At 41.3% G+C, this 23,230-nt stretch overlaps 1 protein-coding gene across 1 annotated transcript; it reads right to left on the bottom strand.

Moving 5' to 3' along the window:
• Positions 1-17,980: 17,980 nt before the first annotated feature.
• LOC127347040 (uncharacterized) lies at positions 17,981-20,474 on the bottom strand. Its single transcript, XM_051373269.1, has 12 exons — positions 20,466-20,474; positions 20,214-20,369; positions 20,029-20,119; positions 19,892-19,932; positions 19,639-19,809; positions 19,250-19,577; positions 18,951-19,171; positions 18,666-18,866; positions 18,440-18,568; positions 18,248-18,360; positions 18,091-18,166; positions 17,981-18,007 (listed from the first exon to the last, which is right to left on the bottom strand). Exons 1-12 carry the CDS (start codon positions 20,472-20,474, stop codon positions 17,981-17,983), a joined length of 1,563 nt encoding a protein of 520 aa, XP_051229229.1.
• Positions 20,475-23,230: the final 2,756 nt, after the last annotated feature.

The raw sequence follows: 23,230 nt of genomic DNA, 5'->3' as shown, positions 1-23,230 counted from the left end.
CAGCGGCAAGTTTCCCTCAGTAAGAAACCAAGGTTTAATCGGACCAGTAGGAGTCAAGAAGCACGTTGAAGGTTGATGGCGGCGAGATGTAGTGCGGCGCAACACCGATGATTCGGCGCCAACGTGGAACCTGCACAACACAACCAAGATACTTTGCCCCAACGAAACAGTGAGGTTGTCAATCTCACCGGCTTGCTGTAACAAAGAGTTAACCGTATTGTGTGGAAGATGATTGTTTGCAGAAAACAGTAGAACAGTATTGCAGTAGATTGTATTTCAGTAAAGAGAATTGGACCGGGGTCCACAGTTCACTAGAGGTGTCTCTCCCATAAGACGAACAGCATGTTGGGTGAACAAATTACAGTTGGGCAATTGACAAATAAAGAGAGCATGACCATGCACATACATATCATGATGAGTATAGTGAGATTTAATTGGGCATTACGACAAAGTACATAGACCGCCATCCAACTGCATCTATGCCTAAAAAGTCCACCTTCAGGTTATCATCCGAACCCCTTCCAGTATTAAGTTGCTAACAACAGACAATTGCATTAAGTATGGTGCGTAATGTAACTAGTGACTACATCCTTGAACATAGCACTAATGTTTTATCCCTAGTGGCAACAGCACAACACAACCTTAGAACTTTCTCACATCGTCCTGTGTCAATGCAGGCATGAACCCACTATCGAGCATAAGTACTCCCTCTTGGAGTTACAAGCATCTACTTGGCCAGAGCATCTACTAGTAACGGAGAGCATGCAAGATCATAAACAACACATAGATATAACTTTGATAATCAACATAACAAGTATTCTCTATTCATCGGATCCCAACAAACGCAACATATAGAATTACAGATAGATGATCTTGATCATGTTAGGCAGCTCACAAGATCCGACAATGGTAGCACAATGGGGAGAAGACAACCATCTAGCTACTGCTATGGACCCATAGTCCAGGGGTAGACTACTCACACATCACACCGGAGGCGACCATGGCGGCGTAGAGTCCTCCGGGAGATGATTCCCCTCTCCGGCAGGGTGCCGGAGGCGATCTCCTGGATCCCCGAGATGGGATCGGCGGCGGCGGCGTCTCCGGAAGGTTTTCCGTATCGTGGTTCTCGGTGCTGGGGTTTCGTCACGGAGACTTTTTATAGGCGGAAGGGCAGGTCAAGAGGCGGCACGGGGCCCCACACTACAGGCCGGCGCGGCCAAGGGGGGCCGCGCCGCCCTATAGTGTGGCCCCTCCGTGGCCCCTCTTCGTCTCTCCTTCGGACTTCTGGAAGCTTCGTGAGAAAATAGGCCCCTGGGCTTTGATTTCGTCCAATTCCGAGAATATTTCCTTACTAGGATTTCTGAAACCAAAAACAGCGAAAACAAGAATCGGCACTTCGGCATCTTGTTAATAGGTTAGTTCCAGAAAATGCACGAATATGACATAAAGTGTGCATAAAACATGTAGATAACATCAATAATGTAGCATGGAACATAAGAAATTATCGATACGTCGGAGACGTATCAGCATCCCCAAGCTTAGTTCTGCTCGTCCCGAGCAGGTAAAACGATAACACAGATAATTTCTGGAGTGACATGCCATCATAATCTTGATCATACTATTTGTAAAGCATATGTAGTGAATGCAGCGATCAAAACAATGTATATGACATGAGTAAACAAGTGAATCATAAAGCAAAGACTTTTCATGAATAGCACTTCAAGACAAGCATCAATAAGTCTTGCATAAGAGTTAACTCATAAAGCAATAATTCAAAGTAGAGATATTGAAGCAACACAAAAGAAGATTAAGTTTCAGCGGTTGCTTTCAACTTGTAACATGTATATCTCATGGATATTGTCAACATAGAGTAATATAATAAGTGCAATAAGCAAGTATGTAGGAATCAATGCATAGTTCACACAAGTGTTTGCTTCTTGAGGTGGAGAGAAATAGGTGAACTGACTCAACATTGAAAGTAAAAGAATGGTCCTCCATAGAGGAAAAGCATCGATTGCTATATTTGTGCTAGAGCTTTGATTTTGAAAACATGAAACAATTTTGTCAACGGTAGTAATAAAGCATATGTATCATGTAAATTATATCTTACAAGTTGCAAACCTCATGCATAGTATACTAATTGTGCCCGCACCTTGTCCTAATTAGCTTGGACTACCGGATCATCACAATGCACATGTTTTAACCAAGTGTCACAAAGGGGTACCTCTATGCCGCCTGTACAAAGGTCTAAGGAGAAAGCTCGCATTGGATTTCTCGCTATTGATTATTCTCAACTTAGACATCCATACCGGGACAACATAGACAACAGATAATGGACTCCTCTTTTATGCATAAGCATGTAACAACAATTAATAATTTTCTCATATGAGATTGAGGATGTATGTCCAAAACTGAAACTTCCACCATGGATCATGGCTTTAGTTAGCGGCCCAATGTTCTTCTCTAACAATATGCATGCTTAATCATAAGGTGGTAGATCTCTCTTACTTCAGACAAGACGAACATGCATAGCAACTCACATGAAATTCAACAAAGAGTAGTTGATGGCGTCCCCAGTGAACATGGTTATCGCACAACAAGCAACTTAATAAGAGATAAAGCGCATAATTACATATTCAATACCACAATAGTTTTTAAGCTATTTGTCCCATGAGCTATATATTGCAAAGGTGAATGATGGAATTTTAAAGGTAGCACTCAAGCAATTTACTTTGGAATGGCGGAAAATACCATGTAGTAGGTAGGTATGGTGGACACAAATGGCATAGTGGTTGGCTCAAGTATTTTGGATGCACGAGAAGTAATCCCTCTCGATACAAGGTTTAGGCTAGCAAGGCTTATTTGAAACAAACACGAGGATGAACCGGTGCAGCAAAACTCACATAAAAGACATATTGTATACATTATAAGACTCTACACCGTCTTCCTTGTTGTTCAAACTTAATACTAGAAATTATCTAGACCTTAGAGAAACCAAATATGCAAACCAAATTTTAGCATGCTCTATGTATTTCTTCATTAATGGGTGCAAAGCATATGATGCAAGAGCTTAAACATGAGCACAACAATTGCCAAGTATCACATTACCCAAGACATTATAGCAAATTACTACATGTATCATTTTCCAATTCCAACCATATAACAATTTAACGAAGAAGAAACTTCGCCATGAATACTATGAGTAGAAACTAAGGACATACTTGTCCATATGCTACAGAGGAGCGTGTCTCTCTCCCATAAAGTGAATGCTAGGATCCATTTTATTCAAACAAAACTAAAAAACAAAAACAAACCGACGCTCCAAGAAAAGCACATAAGATGTGATGGAATAAAAATATAGTTTCAGGGGAGGAACCTGATAATGTTGTCGATGAAGAAGGGGATGCCTTGGGCATCCCCAAGCTTAGACGCTTGAGTCTTCTTAGAATATGCAGGGGTGAACCACCGGGGCATCCCCAAGCTTAGAGCTTTCACTCTCCTTGATCATGTTGCATCATACTCCTCTCTTGATCCTTGAAAACTTCCTCCACACCAAACTTAGAACAACTCATTAGAGGGTTAGCGACAATAAAAATTAACATGTTCAGAGATGACACAATCATTCTTAATACTTCTGGACATTGCATAAAGCTACTGGATATTAATGGATCAAAGAAATTCATCCAACATAGCAAAAGAGGCAATGCGAAATAAAAGGCAGAATCTGTCAAAACAGAACAGTTCGTATTGACGAATTTTATCGAGGCACCAGACTTGCTCAAATGAAAATGCTCAAATGGAATGAAAGTTGCATACATATCTGAGGATCACTCACGTAAATTGGCATAATTTTCTGAGTTACCTACAGAGAAAACAGCCCAGATTCGTGACAGCAAAGAAATCTGTTTCTGCGCAGTAATCCAAATCTAGTATGAACTTTTCTATCAACGACTTTACTTGGCACAACAAAACACTAAACTAAGATAAGGAGAGGTTGCTACAGTAGTAAACAACTTCCAAGACACAAAATAAAAACAAAGTACTGTAGGTAAAAACCATGGGTTGTCTCCCATAAGCGCTTTTCTTTAACGCCTTTCAGCTAGGCGCAGAAAGTGTGTATCAAGTATTATCGAAGGGTGGTACTCCTACAGCGGGATGTGGAGTTTTCTCAACCAGGCATAGTATATTAGATACATAAGTTTTAGCATCTCCCTTTTCATTAGTCTTAGGCGTGCTACTCTCATCAAACAAATTTTCAGGAACAAGCCAAGCATAATTATTTTCTAGTGCATCATTCATCGCTAGGAGCTTACATGGTATTGGTGCTTTGATCTCCCCACCATCATTAATATTATTAGTGTACTTTATTCTATCCATATCCATCTTTTCAAGGAGACTAACAAAATTGGTATAAGAACCAAGCATATCAAATTTAGCAAAGACCTTTCTAGCCTCCCTTGCTATACCACCAAATTCTCTAAGAAGGGTTTCTAAAACAAAATCTTTCTTTTCCCCTTCTTCCATATCGCCAAGTGTGAGAAACATGTGTTGGATTATAGGATTGAGATTAACGAATTTAGTTTCCAACATGCGAACTAAAGCAGCAGCAGCAATTTCATAAGTAGGAGCAAGGTCTACCAAGTGTCTATCCTCAATATCGTCAATGGTACTAACATGGTTGAAAAATTCCTCTATATTATTTCTCCCAACTATAGACCCACGTCCTACCAGTATGTCTTTCGTGGTAAAATTAAAAGGAAACATGATGAATCAAGTAAAGTAAATGCAAGTAACTAATTTTTTTGTGTTTTTGATATAGCAAACAAGATAGCAAATAAAGTAAAACTAGCAACTAATTTTTTTGTATTTTGATTTAGTGCAGCAAACAAAGTAGTAAATAAAACTAAGCAAGACAAAAACAAAGTAAAGAGATTGAGAAGTGGAGACTCCCCTTGCAGCGTGTCTTGATCTCCCCGGCAACGGCGCCAGAAATTTGCTTGATGCGTGTGGTTGGCACGTCCGTTGGGAACCCCAAGAGGAAGGTGTGATGCGCACAGCGGCAAGTTTCCCTCAGTAAGAAACCAAGGTTTAATCGGACCAGTAGGAGTCAAGAAGCACGTTGAAGGTTGATGGCGGCGAGATGTAGTGCGGCGCAACACCAGTGATTCCGGCGCCAACGTGGAACCTGCACAACACAACCAAGATACTTTGCCCCAACGAAACAGTGAGGTTGTCAATCTCACCGGCTTGCTGTAACAAAGAGTTAACCGTATTGTGTGGAAGATGATTGTTTGCAGAAAACAGTAGAACAGTATTGCAGTAGATTGTATTTCAGTAAAGAGAATTGGACCGGGGTCCACAGTTCACTAGAGGTGTCTCTCCCATAAGACGAACAACATGTTGGGTGAACAAATTACAGTTGGGCAATTGACAAATAAAGAGAGCATGACCATGCACATACATATCATGATGAGTATAGTGAGATTTAATTGGGCATTACAACAAAGTACATAGACCGCCATCCAACTGCATCTATGCCTAAAAAGTCCACCTTCAGGTTATCATCCGAACCCCTTCCAGTATTAAGTTGCTAACAACAGACAATTGCATTAAGTATGGTGCGTAATGTAACTAGTGACTACATCCTTGAACATAGCACTAATGTTTTATCCCTAGTGGCAACAGCACAACACAACCTTAGAACTTTCTGTCACTGTCCCAGGTGTCAATGCAGGCATGAACCCACTATCGAGCATAAGTACTCCCTCTTGGAGTTACAAGCATCTACTTGGCCAGAGCATCTACTAGTAACGGAGAGCATGCAAGATCATAAACAACACATAGATATAACTTTGATAATCAACATAACAAGTATTCTCTATTCATCGGATCCCAACAAACGCAACATATAGAATTACAGATAGATGATCTTGATCATGTTAGGCAGCTCACAAGATCCGACAATGATAGCACAATGGGGAGAAGACAACCATCTAGCTACTGCTATGGACCCATAGTCCAGGGGTAGACTACTCACACATCACACCGGAGGCGACCATGGCGGCGTAGAGTCCTCCGGGAGATGATTCCCCTCTCCGGCAGGGTGCCGGAGGCGATCTCCTGGATCCCCCGAGATGGGATCGGCGGCGGCGGCGTCTCTGGAAGGTTTTCCGTATCGTGGTTCTCGGTACTGGGGTTTTCGTCACGGAGACTTTTTATAGGCGGAAGGGCAGGTCAAGAGGCGGCACGGGGGCCCCACACTACAGGCCGGCGCGGCCAAGGGGGGGGGCCGCGCCGCCCTATAGTGTGGCCCCTCCGTGGCCCCTCTTCGTCTCTCCTTCGGACTTCTGGAAGCTTCGTGAGAAAATAGGCCCCTGGGCTTTGATTTCGTCCAATTCCGAGAATATTTCCTTACTAGGATTTCTGAAACTAAAAACAGCAGAAAACAGCAACTGGCACTTCGGCATCTTGTTAATAGGTTAGTTCCAGAAAATGCACGAATATGACATAAAGTGTGCATAAAACATGTAGATAACATCAATAATGTGGCATGGAACATAAGAAATTATCGATACGTCGGAGACGTATCAGTGAGCATGCATATATGTACACTGTGATAAAATCAATAGCTTTTCACGTCTACATGTAACTACAATCAGCACTACTAATTAATTATGCACGTAAACAGTTAACGTGGCGAGCTGAAGTTTTTGAAATATTTTCAAGGTTTAGCCATTATTCAGTAAGTAAAACAGAAATGAAAAATAAACATTAATTCAACAAATGTTTCATCATTACCTCGTGGGTTGGGCTCCGGGGACAGGCTTTTGGGTTGGGTTTTTTTGTGACTGCGTGTTTACTGGGCTTTTTTACCGGCGGGCCTTGTCTTTCGTTTTGTTGGGCCTTTCATATTTAACTCTGCTTCAAGCCTCCCAACCCTGCACCGGTCGGTTCTTCTCCATCCCCTCGTGTCCACTGTTCTTCTCCTCTCCTGGTCAACGTCGGAGCTTGTGGAGGTGGCCGTCTGAACCGGCGGTTGCAGAGAAGGAACAAGGTAAATCCAAGCAGATCTGACGGTTTTACTACTCGATCTAGTGACTGTGAGGCTTTTCATCAATTCCTTGTTAGAGGAAGCCCTCTTTTTTCTTTCCTTTTCTATCCACCACCCAGATCTGGAAGTCCTTTTTTTGTATGTGCACGTGCTGTGCGGTCCTACTGGTGTGGTCCTTTTGTACTTGTTTTTTTGTCTTTGTCTATGTATTACTTTCCCCTACTTTTCTATCCCTATTATTTATGCTGGGTCCTAATGGAGCTGTTCTCTGTATGCAGCATGTATGTTTAAGATGAGAAAAATCCTAAAACTTCTCCTCTTACTTTTCCTCTTACTCTTAATGGGATTATGTATGTTTGAATATTTTTTTATAGCATCACTTATAACCATTTTAAATTGTGGTCTGCATTTCTTTCTAGTAATTATGGTCTGCATGAATTCTTAATTAGATTGTTACTTTAGGGTTTGAGTCTAATTTATATTTTTTGCACTTCATAATGGTTTAGGATTTATTTGAGTAACAATATGAACAATGTAGTAAACTAAGCATTCAGATGTTGTTCACCTCTTTTTGGTATGCAGAAAAATTATGCTATTTCATTTTTTTCCAGTGTACTCAACAGTGTTGTTCATTTGTTGAATATGGTTTCTTGTATGAATTTAGATATGCCCATTTGTATCATTTATAATAATTTTGTATTCATATATTAGATGAAGTGTCCAATCTGTGGAAACCGTGATGGTGGTTGCCACATGAAGCTGAAGGAACCAGAGTTCTTCTGCATTACTATGCGTACAAACTTTGAAGAATACTCTGTAAGTTATTTTGATATGCTTGTTGTGTTACTGGTGTATTTAGAATCCATTCCCCATTTAATTTTCAGATTGAAGAAACATCACAAGTGTGTGACTGTTGTTGTTATACATCAGTATCATTTTGGTGGATAGAAGAACTGATTGTTTTGTATTATAGCACATATATTTGAATAAAGAAAATTTTGGTGGTTGGCTGTTTTAGGTTTGCTAGCTTCATTCTTTGCTGGAAATTGTGGTGTTAGCTTGTAGACAGTACTGTAGACAATGTGAAATGAGATCACTTCACACAACCAGCAGATTTGCATTTTTATTTAGTATCCACAATCTTAATTTGCCATGCAGCTAAATATGCTATACACGGAAAATAGGTTTGGAAGATTACTAATGTGAACTTTGTTGCAGAACATCCCTTGCTATGTTAGGAAGTATATCAACAAGTCTACTGGTAATGCCTTGACTGTTGAGTCTGGGGACAGGGGTGTTTACAGTTTTCTGCTTGACAAGATGGACAAGAAGACTCGTATTTTCGGTCCTGACTACAAGAAATTCCTCACTTATTATGATATGCATCTGAATGAGAAGATAAGATTTGATATCATAGAGGAAGAAGAAAATGTGTTTGTTACTGCACTAGACATTGAAGATTACCCCAAGGAATTATTCAAAGGTAATTTGCTGTCACTTTTTTGTTCATCTGTTCTTTGTGTTTAACAAACTGCTCTTTTTCTCATGGATTTTTCTCTCATTGTTTTTCCCTGCAGAAGTTTTTAATTTTGAAGGAGATGCTAAATCCATCTTTATCTCAAAAACTGTTGAACTTAAAAATTCTGAGATCATCAATATCAACAGCCGTGTTTACGACCGTGGTCTGGGCCTTGGCGGTGTTTTTGTACATCGCCTATCTACATATGATGTTGCTTCCAATGCACTGGTAATTTCCTTGATATATGTTTTTTCTGTTCATTTTTGAATGATTGTCTTTTTGATGTGTTTTTTTTTATTATATCACAGCGTATCCCGAAGACTATTGTATCTGTTCTTGACGTTCGTCCTAGTGGTGATATCTACTTTCTGAGGGGTGAGGATGATGATGACAGCCATGCTGTCTACTACACATCCGTTGATGGCAGAATCAGGTTTAAGTCGGGTTGGATTGACTTCTGTGTTAAGAATAACTTGGTGGCTGGCCTATTAGTCCTGTGTTTGTTCTTTAAGATGGAGGGCATGCTTTTTATGTCTGTTGATGTGATCGAGGATGTGATCGAGTGATTACTTCACGTACTTTGTTATATATTTCCAGTAAGATGTAGGGGTTTAAGTTTCAGACGATGAACCTACTGTTTGTAAAGTGGTGGATATGTTCACTCTGGTGTCTTTTGTGCTAATCTATGTAATCGTCGCGACTATTTGAACTACCTCTCTCTTTTTATGTGGAATTGTATGTTCTTTTCTGAACTTCAATAATCATGGAAGGATTACTGTGTTTATTATGTTTTTATGAGTGAATTGTACTGAACTATGTTCTCTTTTTATGAGTCAATTAACTCAATTCTTCTAAAGCTAACTTGTACTGGGTGGCTTCTCTTTTATGTATCCTGTTTTTTTCTTCAAGTGTTTCTATATTATTGTTTGCTTTCATGTTGGTTCTCTGTACTATAGTTTTATTCTTTCCTATAATGTTTCACAATAAATCGTAATATTTTCGATTCCATTACAAATTTGTGATAACACAAAGAATTATCTTTCCTAAATGATGTTAAAATAATAAACCAACAATTTTTTTTGCATGCGTGGACGTTGAGCTTTAGGTGGTTGGGTATAGCATGTCTTGGGCCGATAGAGTTGGCGGCCCAATTAAATATAAAGCCTAACTCGATGGGCCGTTTCTATTTAACAAAATGTTCCCTAACTCGCCGTTAGGGTTCGTCTGCGTTGCCTATGTCTCGCCGCGGGGGTGATCGGCGGCTGCACGCGCTCGTGAACTCATCGGATAGAGTGGATCCGATGGACGGCGACCACGGATGGGCGAAGCTTACATCTGTTGTGCATTACAACAGAGGGAAGATGAAGACTGTGGTAGCACATACCCTAGTTGAGCCGGTTAGTACCTGATTATTTGCTGTTTTTTAAAAGAATTCTTCCATAACCCATAATCTGATATGATGAAATATAGGATGATGACGAAGGCATGGTTCAGTTTGTTGATGTTTTGCCGCAGTATGAGTTTGATCCATTGTACTACGGTATTGAGCAGAACACAAAGAACAGGTGTGGCCACTCGGTGTTCCCTGCTCGCCGTGTTTGCAACGACGATTACGACACTGGAAGACGGTTTTTGGGTTGTCCATATGAGGTATACTTTCAAACCATATAATTTCATGTGTGAACATTATTTATATGCTATGTTTTCATATGATATGTTTTCTTTCAGGGAATACATACATGCGCGTATGTAGAGTGGGTTGACAGTGAATGGAAAGGAAGAGAAAGATATGTGATAGGGCAACTATCCGAGAAGATCAACAAGGTGCAGAACGAAAATGAAGACAAAGAAAATTCCTTGAAGATACAATTGAAAATGCAGAGAAAAGTGTTGAAGTCTAAGGACAATATTATTTGCTTTCTAGCAACAATGTGTGTTGCAATGTTTGGGTTAGTAGTAGGAATAATATGCAAGCATTTCAAATAGTTGTTTTATTTGCAACATATTCAAATTAGTCAGGTGTGTAATTGGAAATGTCGAGATGAAAAAATGGTACTGTGTTTGGAGCTGAAAAAATCATCAAACAACTATAGTTTTTTTATTTCCAATGATGTGGTCATGTCAAAATGTCATGCAAGCGTGTTTCTATGTGTGGATGAACAATTAAATGTGGTTTCAGATGAAATGGAAGTGTGTTTTTGTTTGTACCTGAAAAATGCTAGTGTGTGTGAGTTTGTACCTGAAAATGCTAGTGTGTGTGGCCTCACCCTAGCATGCCCATCTACCTGATTTGCCCAAAAAATGCATGTTTTCGCCTAAAACCCTATGTTTCGGGTGTCTGGGTGCAACTAACCATGGTGTACCCCACAATATTGTTGTACACTTTATTTTTAAATGTTTTTTTATTAATAATTGATATTACAAACATGGGAGCCTATAAAAAAAATTTGAGGTGATTTAGAGATGGTCAAAAAAATCACTTGCTCTACGACGGACCTTTTGGTATAACTTTATCCCCATTTTTTAAGCAAGTGATTTTTTCGACCTCCTCCAAATCACCTAAAATTTTGTAGACATGGTATGTAACACAAACAATCATGGAATTTGAAGATATTTTTCATTTTTAGATATTTTGGAAGACCTAGTGGATGCTCCATGGTTGGGAGGTGCCGATACTAGGGTTTTAGGGTCAAAATGGGTCTACCATGCCCTAAACCAGACCCAACCACCTTGGATGGGGCCCATATTTGGCACACTTGTCCATGGTGGTGTGACCCATCCTTTTTGCATTGCTTTTTGTAGGTTGGTTTTTACTTTCATGGTGATCCCATGGTTGGGAGGTGCCGATACTAGGGTTTTAGGGTCAAATTGGGTCTAACCTGCCCTAAAACATACCCAACCACCTTGGATGGGGCCAATATTTGGCACACTTGTCCATGGTGGTGTGCCCCACCATTTTTGCCTTGCCTTTTCTAGGTTGGTTTTTACTTTCATGGTGATCCCATGGTTGGGAGGAGCCGATACTAGGGTTTTAGGGTCAAAATGGGTCTACCCTGGCCTAAAACATACCCAACCACCTTGGATGGGGCTAATATTTGGCACACTTGTCCATGGTGGTGTGCCCCACCCTTTTTGCATTGATTTTTCTAGGTTGGTTTTTACATTCATGGTGATCCCATGTTTGGGAGGTGCCGATACTAGGGTTTTAGGGTCAAAATGGGTCTACCATGCCCTAAACCAGACCCAACCACCTTGGATGGGGCCAATATTTGGCACACTTGTCCATGGTGGTGTGCCCCACCCTTCTTGCATTGCTTTTTCTAGGTTGGTTTTTCCATTCATGGTGATCCCATGGTTGGAAGGTGCCGATACAAGGGTTTTAGGGTCAAAATGGGTCTACCCTGCCCTAAAACATACCCAACCACCTTGGATGGGGCCAATATTTGGCACACTTGTCCATTGTGGTGTTCCCCACCATTTTTGCATTGCCTTTTCTAGGTTGGTTTTTACTTTCATGGTGATCCCATGGTTGGGAGGTGCCGATACAAGGGTTTTAGGGTCAAAATGGGTCTACCCTGGCCTAAAACATACCCAACCACCTTGGATGGGGCCAATATTTGGCACACTTGTCCATGGTGGTGTGCCCCACCCTTTTTGCATTGCTTTTTCTAGGTTGGTTTTTACATTCATGGTGATCCCATGTTTGGGAGGTGCCGATACTAGGGTTTTAGGGTCAAAATGGGTCTACCATGCCCTAAACCAGACCCAACCACCTTGGATGGGGCCATTATTTGGCACACTTGTCCATGGTGGTGTGACCCACCCTTTTTGCATTACTTTTTGTAGGTTGGTTTTTACTTTCATGGTGATCCCATGGTTGGGAGGTGCCGATACTAGGGTTTTAGGGTCAAATTGGGTCTACCCTGCCCTAAAACATACCCAACCACCTTGGATGGGGCCAATATTTGGCACACTTGTCCATGGTGGTGTGCCCCACCATTTTTTCCTTGCCTTTTCTAGGTTGGTTTTTTACTTTCATGGTGATCCCATGGTTGGGAGGAGCCGATACTAGGGTTTTAGGGTCAAAATGGGTCTACCCTGGCCTAAAACATACCCAACCACCTTGGATGGGGCCAATATTTGGCACACTTGTCCATGGTGGTGTGCCCCACCCTTTTTGCATTTCTTTTTCTAGGTTGGTTTTTACATTCATGGTGATCCCATGTTTGGGAGGTGCCGATACTAGGGTTTTCGGGTCAAAATGGGTCTACCATGCCCTAAACCAGACCCAACCACCTTGGATGGGGCCAATATTTGGCACACTTGTCCATGGTGGTGTTCCCCACCCTTCTTGCATTGCTTTTTCTAGGTTGGTTTTTCCATTCATGGTGATCCCATGGTTGGAAGGTGCCGATACAAGGGTTTTAGGGTCAAAATGGGTCTACCCTGCCCTAAAACATACCCAACCACCTTGGATGGGGCCAATATTTGGCACACTTGTCCATTGTGGTGTGCCCCACCATTTTTGCATTGCCTTTTCTAGGTTGGTTTTTACTTTCATGGTGATCCCATGGTTGGGAGGTGCCGATACAAGGGTTTTAGGGTCAAAATGGGTCTACCCTGGCCTAAAACATACCCAACCACCTTGGATGGGGCCAATATTTGGCACACTTGTCCATGGTGGTGTGCCCCACCCTTTTTGCATTGCTTTTTCTAGGTTGGTTTTTACATTCATGGTGATCCCATGTTTGGGAGGTGCCGATACTAGGGTTTTAGGGTCAAAATGGGTCTACCATGCCCTAAACCAGACCCAACCACCTTGGATGGGGCCAATATTTGGCACACTTGTCCATGGTGGTGTGCCCCACCCTTCTTGCATTGCTTTTTCTAGGTTGGTTTTTCCATTCATGGTGATCCCATGGTTGGAAGGTGCCGATACAAGGGTTTATGGTGTTGCTTTTGCTTATGGTGTTGAACTATGTCAGTAATGAGTGTTGAACTAAGTTAGTTTTGTGAATAACTAAGTTATTTACCTAGTGTGATCATCTATTATATTGATGGTCTTATTTTGTGAATATGTGTGGAACTAAGATATGTAATTAAGTATAATGTATGTATTGGTGTGCTGATGCTTAGCTATGTCTTGCCTTTGGAATGATGGTGGTTGCATGTTACATCCATTTGCGTCATCTGGTGCAACTTGTCATCTGCATAATTGTGACGAGAAAAATGCTGATGGTTTAGGAATGCTGGTGGTTGCATGTTTGAGCACTTTGCGTCGCCTTGGTTGCCCTCCTCTCCACATTAGCTATGTCTGCACTGTAATGTGCATAGGTGTCCCAATTTTATGTTGTAATAGAAAATTACAGAATAAAAATATAAATGAGTTGAGTCAGTCGGGCCGCATTAGGATAACTTAATAGTTCCGGTGGCCCAGTATTACCCAAATGGAAAAGATAAAAAATAATGGCCTGACGGCCCATCCCGCACCTATATACAAGCTCAACGCTTTCTTATACCCTAATCGTGGGAGTGCCTGATAAATTATTCCCATTTTTTTGCCGTCGCCGCCTCAGAACCCTGCGTACCATTGTGGAGCTGTCGTCGGAGAGAGGTATGATAAAACCCTATGCATATCCGTCCGGAAGTAGATCATCTATCTCCCCTCTGTTGCTCATCTATCTCCCCTCTATTCTCCGTGCGGTTGTTTCTGAAAATTGATCAAATTGTCGACAACACATAGATCTCATACAGTAGTTGCAATAATTATTGCCCAGTACATGCGCCATGTTTGATCTGTTTTTCATCTGATGTCCCGGGCCTAATATGCATTCAGTTTTGTCATCTATTTGTCGACAACACCAAGATCAGCTACAGTAACTGCAATCAGTTTCTCATCTATTTGTCGACAACACCTAGATCTGCTACAGTAACTGCAATCAGTTTCTCATCTATTTGTCGACAACACCTAGATCTGCTACAGTAACATGCAGTACTAAAAGATTGAATCTTGTACATTTTGAGGTCATACTATTGAAGTTTTCATGTAACATATGTCATAGATCATCATGAATGTTACATTAAATGCATTTTTTATAACTATGTTTGATCACTCGTAATGGTATGAAGGTGAACATGGACGCTCATGTACCTGAAGTTGTTGCTCCTGGGGATGCGCAGAAAAGAATTACTATGAGAGGTAAGAATGATCCTTCCAACAATAATGTTTCAGTACATATATTATTGTTCATTAATATCCAAAATTATGCATTCAGGTCCAGGAATTATGGAGAATGCAGATTTTGACTCCTTCTGTGTGTTTGCCAATCTGGTGGAGATGGATGATGAACAACTTGCTAGACTGAAGCGTGTAGTTTGTAAGCACAACCCAAGTAGACCCCTCTATGTCTTCACCATAAAAAATTCAATCATCATCAAGGGCAAAGCCAAAATGGTAATCAATTTTTGAATAAATCATAAGCCATCATTACTGTCCAAGCGTATGTCAAATTTTTTTGCTAACAAATGATTGCTCATTGACTCCTTTTGCAGTACTTCTCAAAGGCCTACACCATGGAGTACATTGTGAAGAATCTGAAATTACCATCCGAAATTCAAGTCTTTTCCAGGAATAGAAAAGTTGCTAAAGTTAGGATGGTCTTGAGCAAAGTAGGGAAAACTGCCATGATTACCTCAAATTGGATGGATGTTGTGAAGCAAAATAAGATGCAAGTTGGTGACATCTACATATTCTGGTTTCGTGGTAGCAAGGAGGGTGGTCTGAAGCTCCTAGTTGATCAACTATGAAATCACCACGTATTTTAAATGCTTACACATGACAACTGTGTCATGAAACATGGACATTAGTGTGTGCTACATATTATGTTTGAATAATTGGTAACACATGTTTTATTGTCATGACATTAGTGTGTGCTACATATTATGTTTCAATAATGATTAACGCATGTTTTATTGTCATGACATAGTGGTGTTTGCTATTAATCGATCACATAAGCACTGCATAAAAAGTGGCGTCATCATGCACCAAATCTAGGCTATATTGCGTAGCATCAAGCTGTGCAGGGCCCGCGTAAAAAGGTAGCCCATTTCGGTGTGTTCCCACATAAGGTGGTTTAATTTCGGCTGGGCAGTTGCCATTTTTTGTGCAGGGCAGTTCACACCGAGTCATCTTCCCTCCCCTTCTTTCTCCTCCTCATTTTCCATTTATTCTGCAGTGCATTTCCCACCGATTCATCTTCCCTCCCCTTCTTTCTCCTACTTTCTCCACACTGCCCTCTTCGTCTACCTCTCCAAATGGATCAGGAAAAAGAGTTCAGCAATCACAGCACTGACATGGATCAGGAAAGGGAGGTTAGCAATCAGAGCAGTGAAACGGATCAGGAATGGGAGGTTACCAGTCACAAAACTGAAATCCGGAAGATTGTCGCACATCCAACTGAGATTGAGGTTGTCTACACCGACGACAACCATAAAGCATCCGAGATTGTGGACATGTACGAGCAGTGGTTGAGCAAGGATGAATACAAGTTCATGGGCCTGGACTTCGAGTACTGCGACCCGGAGTACAAAGGTGACTATCGGATCGCCGTCGTCCAACTGGCGATGAAAGATCATGTATTGGTCTACCAATGGTCAAGGTATGTATATTTGATTTTTACAGTGGCTCTTGCAAACTTGAAATATGAAACCCGGTTTTACATAACCTCTATCATCTAGATCTGATGCTTCATGCTAGTTCATTTCTGTGATTTGATCTTTTTGATGTGGTTAGTTAGTTGTTATTTAGTTACTCATGTGCCTGTAGTTATGGTAAATCCCCCTCACAAACATAGTAGTGGTACTCATTCATCTTTAAGGATAAAATCTGAACTTCTAAATCCATTTGAATGTACTGCTATGAACCATGATATCTACTTCCATTCAAGTTCAGACAAAAAATGTTAAATGACACGTAGGAATGAAATATTATCACATAATTTCATTGCATTTCACAACTCAATTTCAGCATTTTTTCCCAACAATATTTTACCAGTTAATCTTTTCCATTTTTTTGGTGGAGCAGTAGCCAACCGTGGTGTCCCAAACTCATGGATTTCCTACGCAGTGGTGTCCACTTTGCTAGCGTCGATATCAGAAATGACAGAATAGCAATGCAGCGAAGTTGGAATATTGAGATACCAATTGAGTACCACATCGATCTGCAGGACTTGTTCCAGCTTGAACGCGACAGGACTGGGATGGCTGACATGGCAGCCGCACTCATCGATATGAGCTACAAAAGAATGAAGAAAGAATTCCCATCTATCCAGCACAAGTTCTGGGAGAAGAAACCCCTCAATGAAATTAATCTGGAGTATGCAGCCAGAGATGGGTTTGTGGCGTACAAACTGTACCATATAATCCGTCAATGCAACTATGGACAGCGCCACCGGCTACCTCCGCAAGCAACACCAACTGCATTGCAACCCAGTTCAATGGGCGGCACAAAGGCTTCTTCATCGAGCAGCAGCAAAGGAAAAGAATTGGCTGGCACCAAGCGCCCAAGTGGGGATGAAGGGTGGACATACACTCGCATCACTGATGGGCATGAATATTGGAGTGCCGCGTCCTGGAGATTTCCCACGTTTTATCAAACAAGCCCTCCTCGTTTTCCTGGGGGCCACTGGGACGAGTGGCCAGAGGAGAAGAAGCCGAAGATAGATTGGAGTGGTGATGCCCCAAACACACCCTAGATAGATCTATGTTCTGTGAAGTGTGTATGTTGATACTAGGGTTTTGTAAATGGGTTGAACTATTTGACTAAATGCAAAGTGTGTGTGTGCACCTGAAAAAATCTTCAACGAAATTGCTGTGTGTACGTGAAAAATTCAAGTGTGTGTGAGTGTGTAGCTGAAAAAAGGCTACTATGGTGTATGATCCTTTACAAATGCAAAGCGTGTGTCTACACCTGAAAAATTCTTCAACGAAAATGATACCGAGTTGGTACTGTGTTTGTGTATGTAGCTTAAATGTTACTTTCAGTGTTTCTGTGCAACTTAAAAAATCATCACGAAAACATGATCAACAAATATGTAGGTGTGTGTCTGTATGTGCACCTCAATAAAACAACAAACAAGAATATATGATTAAGCAAACAAAATAATAGGATAGCCATATGTCTTGAACAAAACAAAGAAAGTATTCATGGTCACTATAAAACAAAACATAGTTGATAGAAGGAAAAAAGCTATTCATGGTCAGGAAACCTTCTTCGGGACTAAAACCTAACCACTCAAACTTTTATCTTCCATTTTCTATGTCTTCTTGTTGATCCTGGAAGCGATGGTCCGAATTCTCTCTTTCACCATCTCTAACTTGTTCGAAGGTGATAACATGATTTCAGCGACAACTCATCTTCGCCTTGCATTAATTTTGATCTATACAATATTACGAAATATGGGTTAGATGTAACACATTTTTGTTAATCCAAGGGTGTACATACAGACGATTTTTAACAAACCTGTGATATCTCTGCAGTCATCCGATCCCCATCCCAATGCTCCATGCATTCCATCACAAACAATCCACAAGAGTTCCTGTTGTACATGCAAAATCTCGATAAGGTTAATCCTCCCATGTATTGATCATAAACTTAAATTGGTGTAACATTAACTCACCCGTCATGTTGCTGCGGCATGTCGTACTCTAATATCGGCCACTTTGAAACGTCGGGATGATTTCCACTCGTGACTTCGTTGGCCACGTGCATGTCGTCTGCAATTTGGCGCCGCTGTATAGAGATAACAGTTATGCTAATTTGCGCAATTCAGTGTGTTATAAGTAATGTGGACAATTTATTTTTCACTTACAAGTGCCTCAACAGTCTCCAACGTAAACTCTAGAGGATAAAGCGAGTCGAGAACTTGGAATTCTTGCTTCGGTGTGTGCATGACAACGGTCGTCCAGTGTGTATTGCCAATGTTGAGTGGAAAATAAACCTGCAAAAAATTAGAACATATGAAAAAAATGAGATGTCATTCGGCATGTTTATTAGCAGAATACTACAATATTTTATAACAATCATATATTATGTACCTTGTCACGGACGGTGTATTCCGTCACCACTCTACCGACCGAGCCAGATCTTACCATCGCGCTATCCATGTTCTTGCTGGATTCTTTGGGTTTGTCTCCCGCATTTGCCCGGTCTACTAGAAATTTGGATCTCCATGCTGGACACAAGAATCGATCATCCCCAACACGGAGTTCCAAATGCCCTATGTAAGCATCTATGACCTGCAAATAACATAATGACATTTTATGTTAATAACATACATGTAAATATTAAATGTATGGAATAGACGTGCTCTATGCACTTACATCATCTGAAAGCCATCTTTCGTCGATAACAACGCGTAGACGTTCAGCGTTAACTTCATCACCCCTGGCACTCCGGTAGACATTCTTTTTTTTGTGTTGGTCTGAGCGAGATGCAAGCTCGAGGAAGACTATAGCTGCATCTACTAGTTCAGGCGTCAACTCACATGATGCATCCGGTTTTGCATTTGTATCTGCTCCAGGTTTGTCATCGAAATTCAGAGCTGCATGCATACGAAAAGGTTTAGCAAATACAACATTTCTTATAGAGAATATGAAAAATAATGGGAAAAATAAACTACCTTTTGTGGATGAACCACGGACTTGACGCTTGGTGCGTCTGTCTAGAGCATAGGGAGATTGAATTTTTTTGGGAATTGTTCGCTTCCTCTTCCCAGCCAACTCATGTTCCTTTGATTTAGATATGAACTTGCTAATAGTTACTGCGTCAAGATCAATTTCTGAATCTGATGTCACCGGATCAGCATTTTCAATGATGAACGGATTATCCGGTGTGCTACCAACATCGCCAAATGGCTTTTCTGGTGGAGTACCTTTCAGTCCACTAGCCTTGGCAGGTGTGCCCAAAACATCATTTGTATTCTTTGCAGTACCATTCTTAGCAGCCTCCTTTAATTTTTTTTTCCAATTTATCAACTTCATCAGCCAGGTTCATGTCAATGATATGAACAGAATTTCCACCTCCTGCTGAATCACTCTCTTCCTTGTACATGAACTCTTTTTTATCACGAGGCCCGTTCCGGAAAGAGTTGACATCTTCCTGGTCCTCCATGTTACCGGAAACCGGTGTGGCTGCCGGTTTGTAAGTCACGCCTTCCTTATTAAACATCTCCAATGTTCTCTGCAACACAAAAATATATAAGTTCATGAATGATTGCATTTTCAATAACAAAAGAAAATGACACAACAATTAGGCGTTTCACCTGAGCACATAAGGCAGGGATGGTAGCCAACATCTTCTGCACTTGTGCATCAAGGTAACCCGTTAAACGATTTATCAGAATTTCCGTCTGACCATTATCACTGGGTTTTGGAGCCTATTTCTTTTTTGGAACAGCACTCGCGGGCTTGGCGTTATTCTGAGGAGCAGCTACAGGATCTGGCACAACTGGCTCCATCAACCGATACTCTTCTGTGATATTTTCATCAATCTGCATGTTATGTAATGCAAGAGTTAAGTACTACAGTTTTGAATTGAGTATTTACAAAATTAAGTGTGCCTACTCGTAACACTGAAATTAGTACCTTCACGTTACCACGACCTCGACCATTCTCATAGTCAAAATTGTCTCTCCGCGTGGCAGCTGCTTCATTCCAGTTCCTCATTAGAGGGCGCATGGACAGTTTAGGATTAAATGCACAGTCGCCCTCTAGCGGCTGACATTTTTTCCAGTACAAGTACTGCATGTAAACAAAGGAGAGTAAATTAATTATCCATACGTGAAAAATGCAGTGAGATGTACTATGCACAACACTCCGACATAAGACCATACATACCTGCAACATTCCTAAGTTCCCTTTTGGCCACTGACGGATTTGTCTACCTTTTCTTACCAGCCTAGCCTAATACTATCAAACGGAACCCTAAGAGTGAATGCATTCCAATTGATTTTTGATATCCGGTTCACATCTTCTACTAGTGCATAGAACTTGTGTGGAACAATCTTCGTCGCCATAGGCGCAAGTACTGTTCCTAGAAGCACTAGCACTACCCTCCTCAGGAAGTCATCATCGGCAAGTTTACTTTTAATGATGTCGTCAATTAATTCGTCGATAATGATGTTACCGGTTGATTTGCTTATGAACTGTGGTGGGATGCGATGCTTCACGTCTTCACCTTCCTCGGTAAGTATTTCCCCAGCTGAAAAACCTTCATTAACCAGACCAAGGAGACACTCAACATCGACAAAACCAAGAGACATCGCGCCATTGTTCTCTCCTATTTCGAATGTACCAGTGGCAGGGTCAAAAACATCAAGCATGAACCTGGAACAAAAATGAACATGATTCAATAAGTACTATGCTAAAATAATCCACGAAATACAAATGACATATGAACATGTGATGAAATATTACGTAATATACATGTGAGAAGGTGTACCTAATCAATATTGTACGCATCTTCACAGAAGGAATCATCATCATACTTCTTAAATTAGTTAGAGCTAGTCTATCACGTTGATCCACGGTAAGACGGGCCATGAGCCTACACCATTTTTCGATGTTGCAGCAAATTTCACCCCTAAGCTCGTCCATTCTATCAAGGAAAAACAGTATATTAAGAAAGTAATATGTCACGTACAAAAAACTAAATTAAATGTGCAAGAGGGAGACTTCAAGACAACATGATTTTACATACAATGCGTGAGATGACATGATTTTACCTACGCTGTGTGAGATGACATGCTTTCAACAGACAAATCATGGTGAAATTTTATACAAAAAAATTGAGAGCAAACATCTGCCCTATATATGAAACCCCTCAATAAAATTTACATCTTACAAACCGATACTTGCAATGTTTGCTATTTTCATGTTACAAGAGCAATGCATATATAGGCGAACTACTGAGAAAGGCTCGACTGGATCCGACGTACTCGGGCATGAAGTCACGTTAAATTTTACTTAACCTAAATGAATTGACTACAGGTGTGCACATGCATGCACGAAACAAGCACAACAACTCGATCCAAGTCCTAATCAGAGTCAACACTTAAGTGAATTATTCTAACAACTGCAAATAGACTCTAGAGGAGCGGCGACTCTAAACTACACAAATATTAGTTGCTTCATACGATGTAGATACGAAGGTCTTGATGTGTACTTACTTGACGAGGCAGTGTTGGAACCGTCTTGGTGTCTGTCTCCGATGAGATCTACGTGACGGTGTTGGGCCTGGGTACGACGGTCTCAGGTGAGGGTGCCTTGCAGATGGCGGCGGTGGCAGGGATGAGAGCCTTGGAGACGGAGGAGGCGAGAAGAATAGAGAGGGCGACTGCGCGGGCGGTGGCGGTGGCGGCGGCTCTAGCTAGGGTTTGCACGATCTCAATGACGGCGGCACGAACACCTTTTTATAGGCCGACGACGTCGTCCGTCATTTCCGGAACATGCCATGCGCAAACCATTCACGATAAGATCGTGGCGCACGTGAAGATCGTAATGGTGCGTTTCCATCCGCCGTTTCGGGTTGGGCCTTTTTCTAATTACATTTTTTCACTTTCATTATTGTTGCATATGGCATTTTGGTCCAACGAAATTAAACAACAAAATTAGAATATATACTTATCATGAACAATGTTTTTTTTTTGACAACCAATACCACATATATTCATAATAACAAATAGTACATGGTAGAGATACACGAGGTCTCGCCAGCGATTACAAAATAAAGTCTTAAAGATATGTAAATTTGGACAACATTAATAATTTTTTTAATTATTTCGTACATAATTGTCTATATTAATAAAAACCAACCTAGAAAAAGCAATGCAAGAAGGGTGGGGCACACCACCATGGACAAGTGTGCCAAATATTGGCCCCATCCAAGGTGGTTGGGTATGTTTTAGGGCAGGGTAGACCCATTTTGACCCTAAAACCCTTGTATCGGCACCCCCCAACCATGGGATCACCATGAATGTAAAAACCAACCTAGAAAAAGCAATGCAAGAAGGGTGGGGCATACCACCATGGACAAGTGTGCCAAATATTGGCCCCATCCAAGGTGGTTGGGTATGTTTTAGGGCAGGGTAGACCCATTTTGACCCTAAAACCCTTGTATCGGCACCCCCCAACCATGGGATCACCATGAATGTAAAAACCAACCTAGAAAAAGCAATGCAAGAAGGGTGGGGCACACCACCATGGACAAGTGTGCCAAATATTGGCCCCATCCAAGGTGGTTGGGTATGTTTTAGGGCAGGGTAGACCCATTTTGACCCTAAAACCCTTGTATCGGCACCCCCCAACCATGGGATCACCATGAATGTAAAAACCAACCTAGAAAAAGCAATTCAAGAAGGGTGGGGCACACCACCATGGACAAGTGTGCCAAATATTGGCCCCATCCAAGGTGGTTGGGTATGTTTTAGGGCAGGGTACACCCATTTTGACCCTAAAACCCTTGTATCGGCACCCCCCAACCATGGGATCACCATGAATGCAAAAACCAACCTAGAAAAAGCAATGCAAGAAGGGTGGGGCACACCACCATGGACAAGTGTGCCAAATAATGGCCCCATCCAAGGTGGTTGGGTATGTTTTAG

Source organism: Lolium perenne, chromosome 4 (assembly GCF_019359855.2).
Source record: "Lolium perenne isolate Kyuss_39 chromosome 4, Kyuss_2.0, whole genome shotgun sequence".
NCBI lineage: Eukaryota > Viridiplantae > Streptophyta > Magnoliopsida > Poales > Poaceae > Lolium > Lolium perenne.
The sequence above is the reverse complement of the archived record's forward strand: the minus strand, read 5'-3'. Positions and strand labels throughout refer to the sequence as shown.

Coding starts and splice junctions, on each gene's coding strand:
- LOC127347040 (XM_051373269.1), bottom strand. Junction 18,361..18,439: donor TGGAGACTGTTGAGGCACTT/GTAAGTGAAAAA, acceptor ATCTCTATACAG/CGGCGCCAAATTGCAGACGA. Junction 18,008..18,090: donor TGACTGCAGAGATATCACAG/GTTTGTTAAAAA, acceptor AATATTGTATAG/ATCAAAATTAATGCAAGGCG.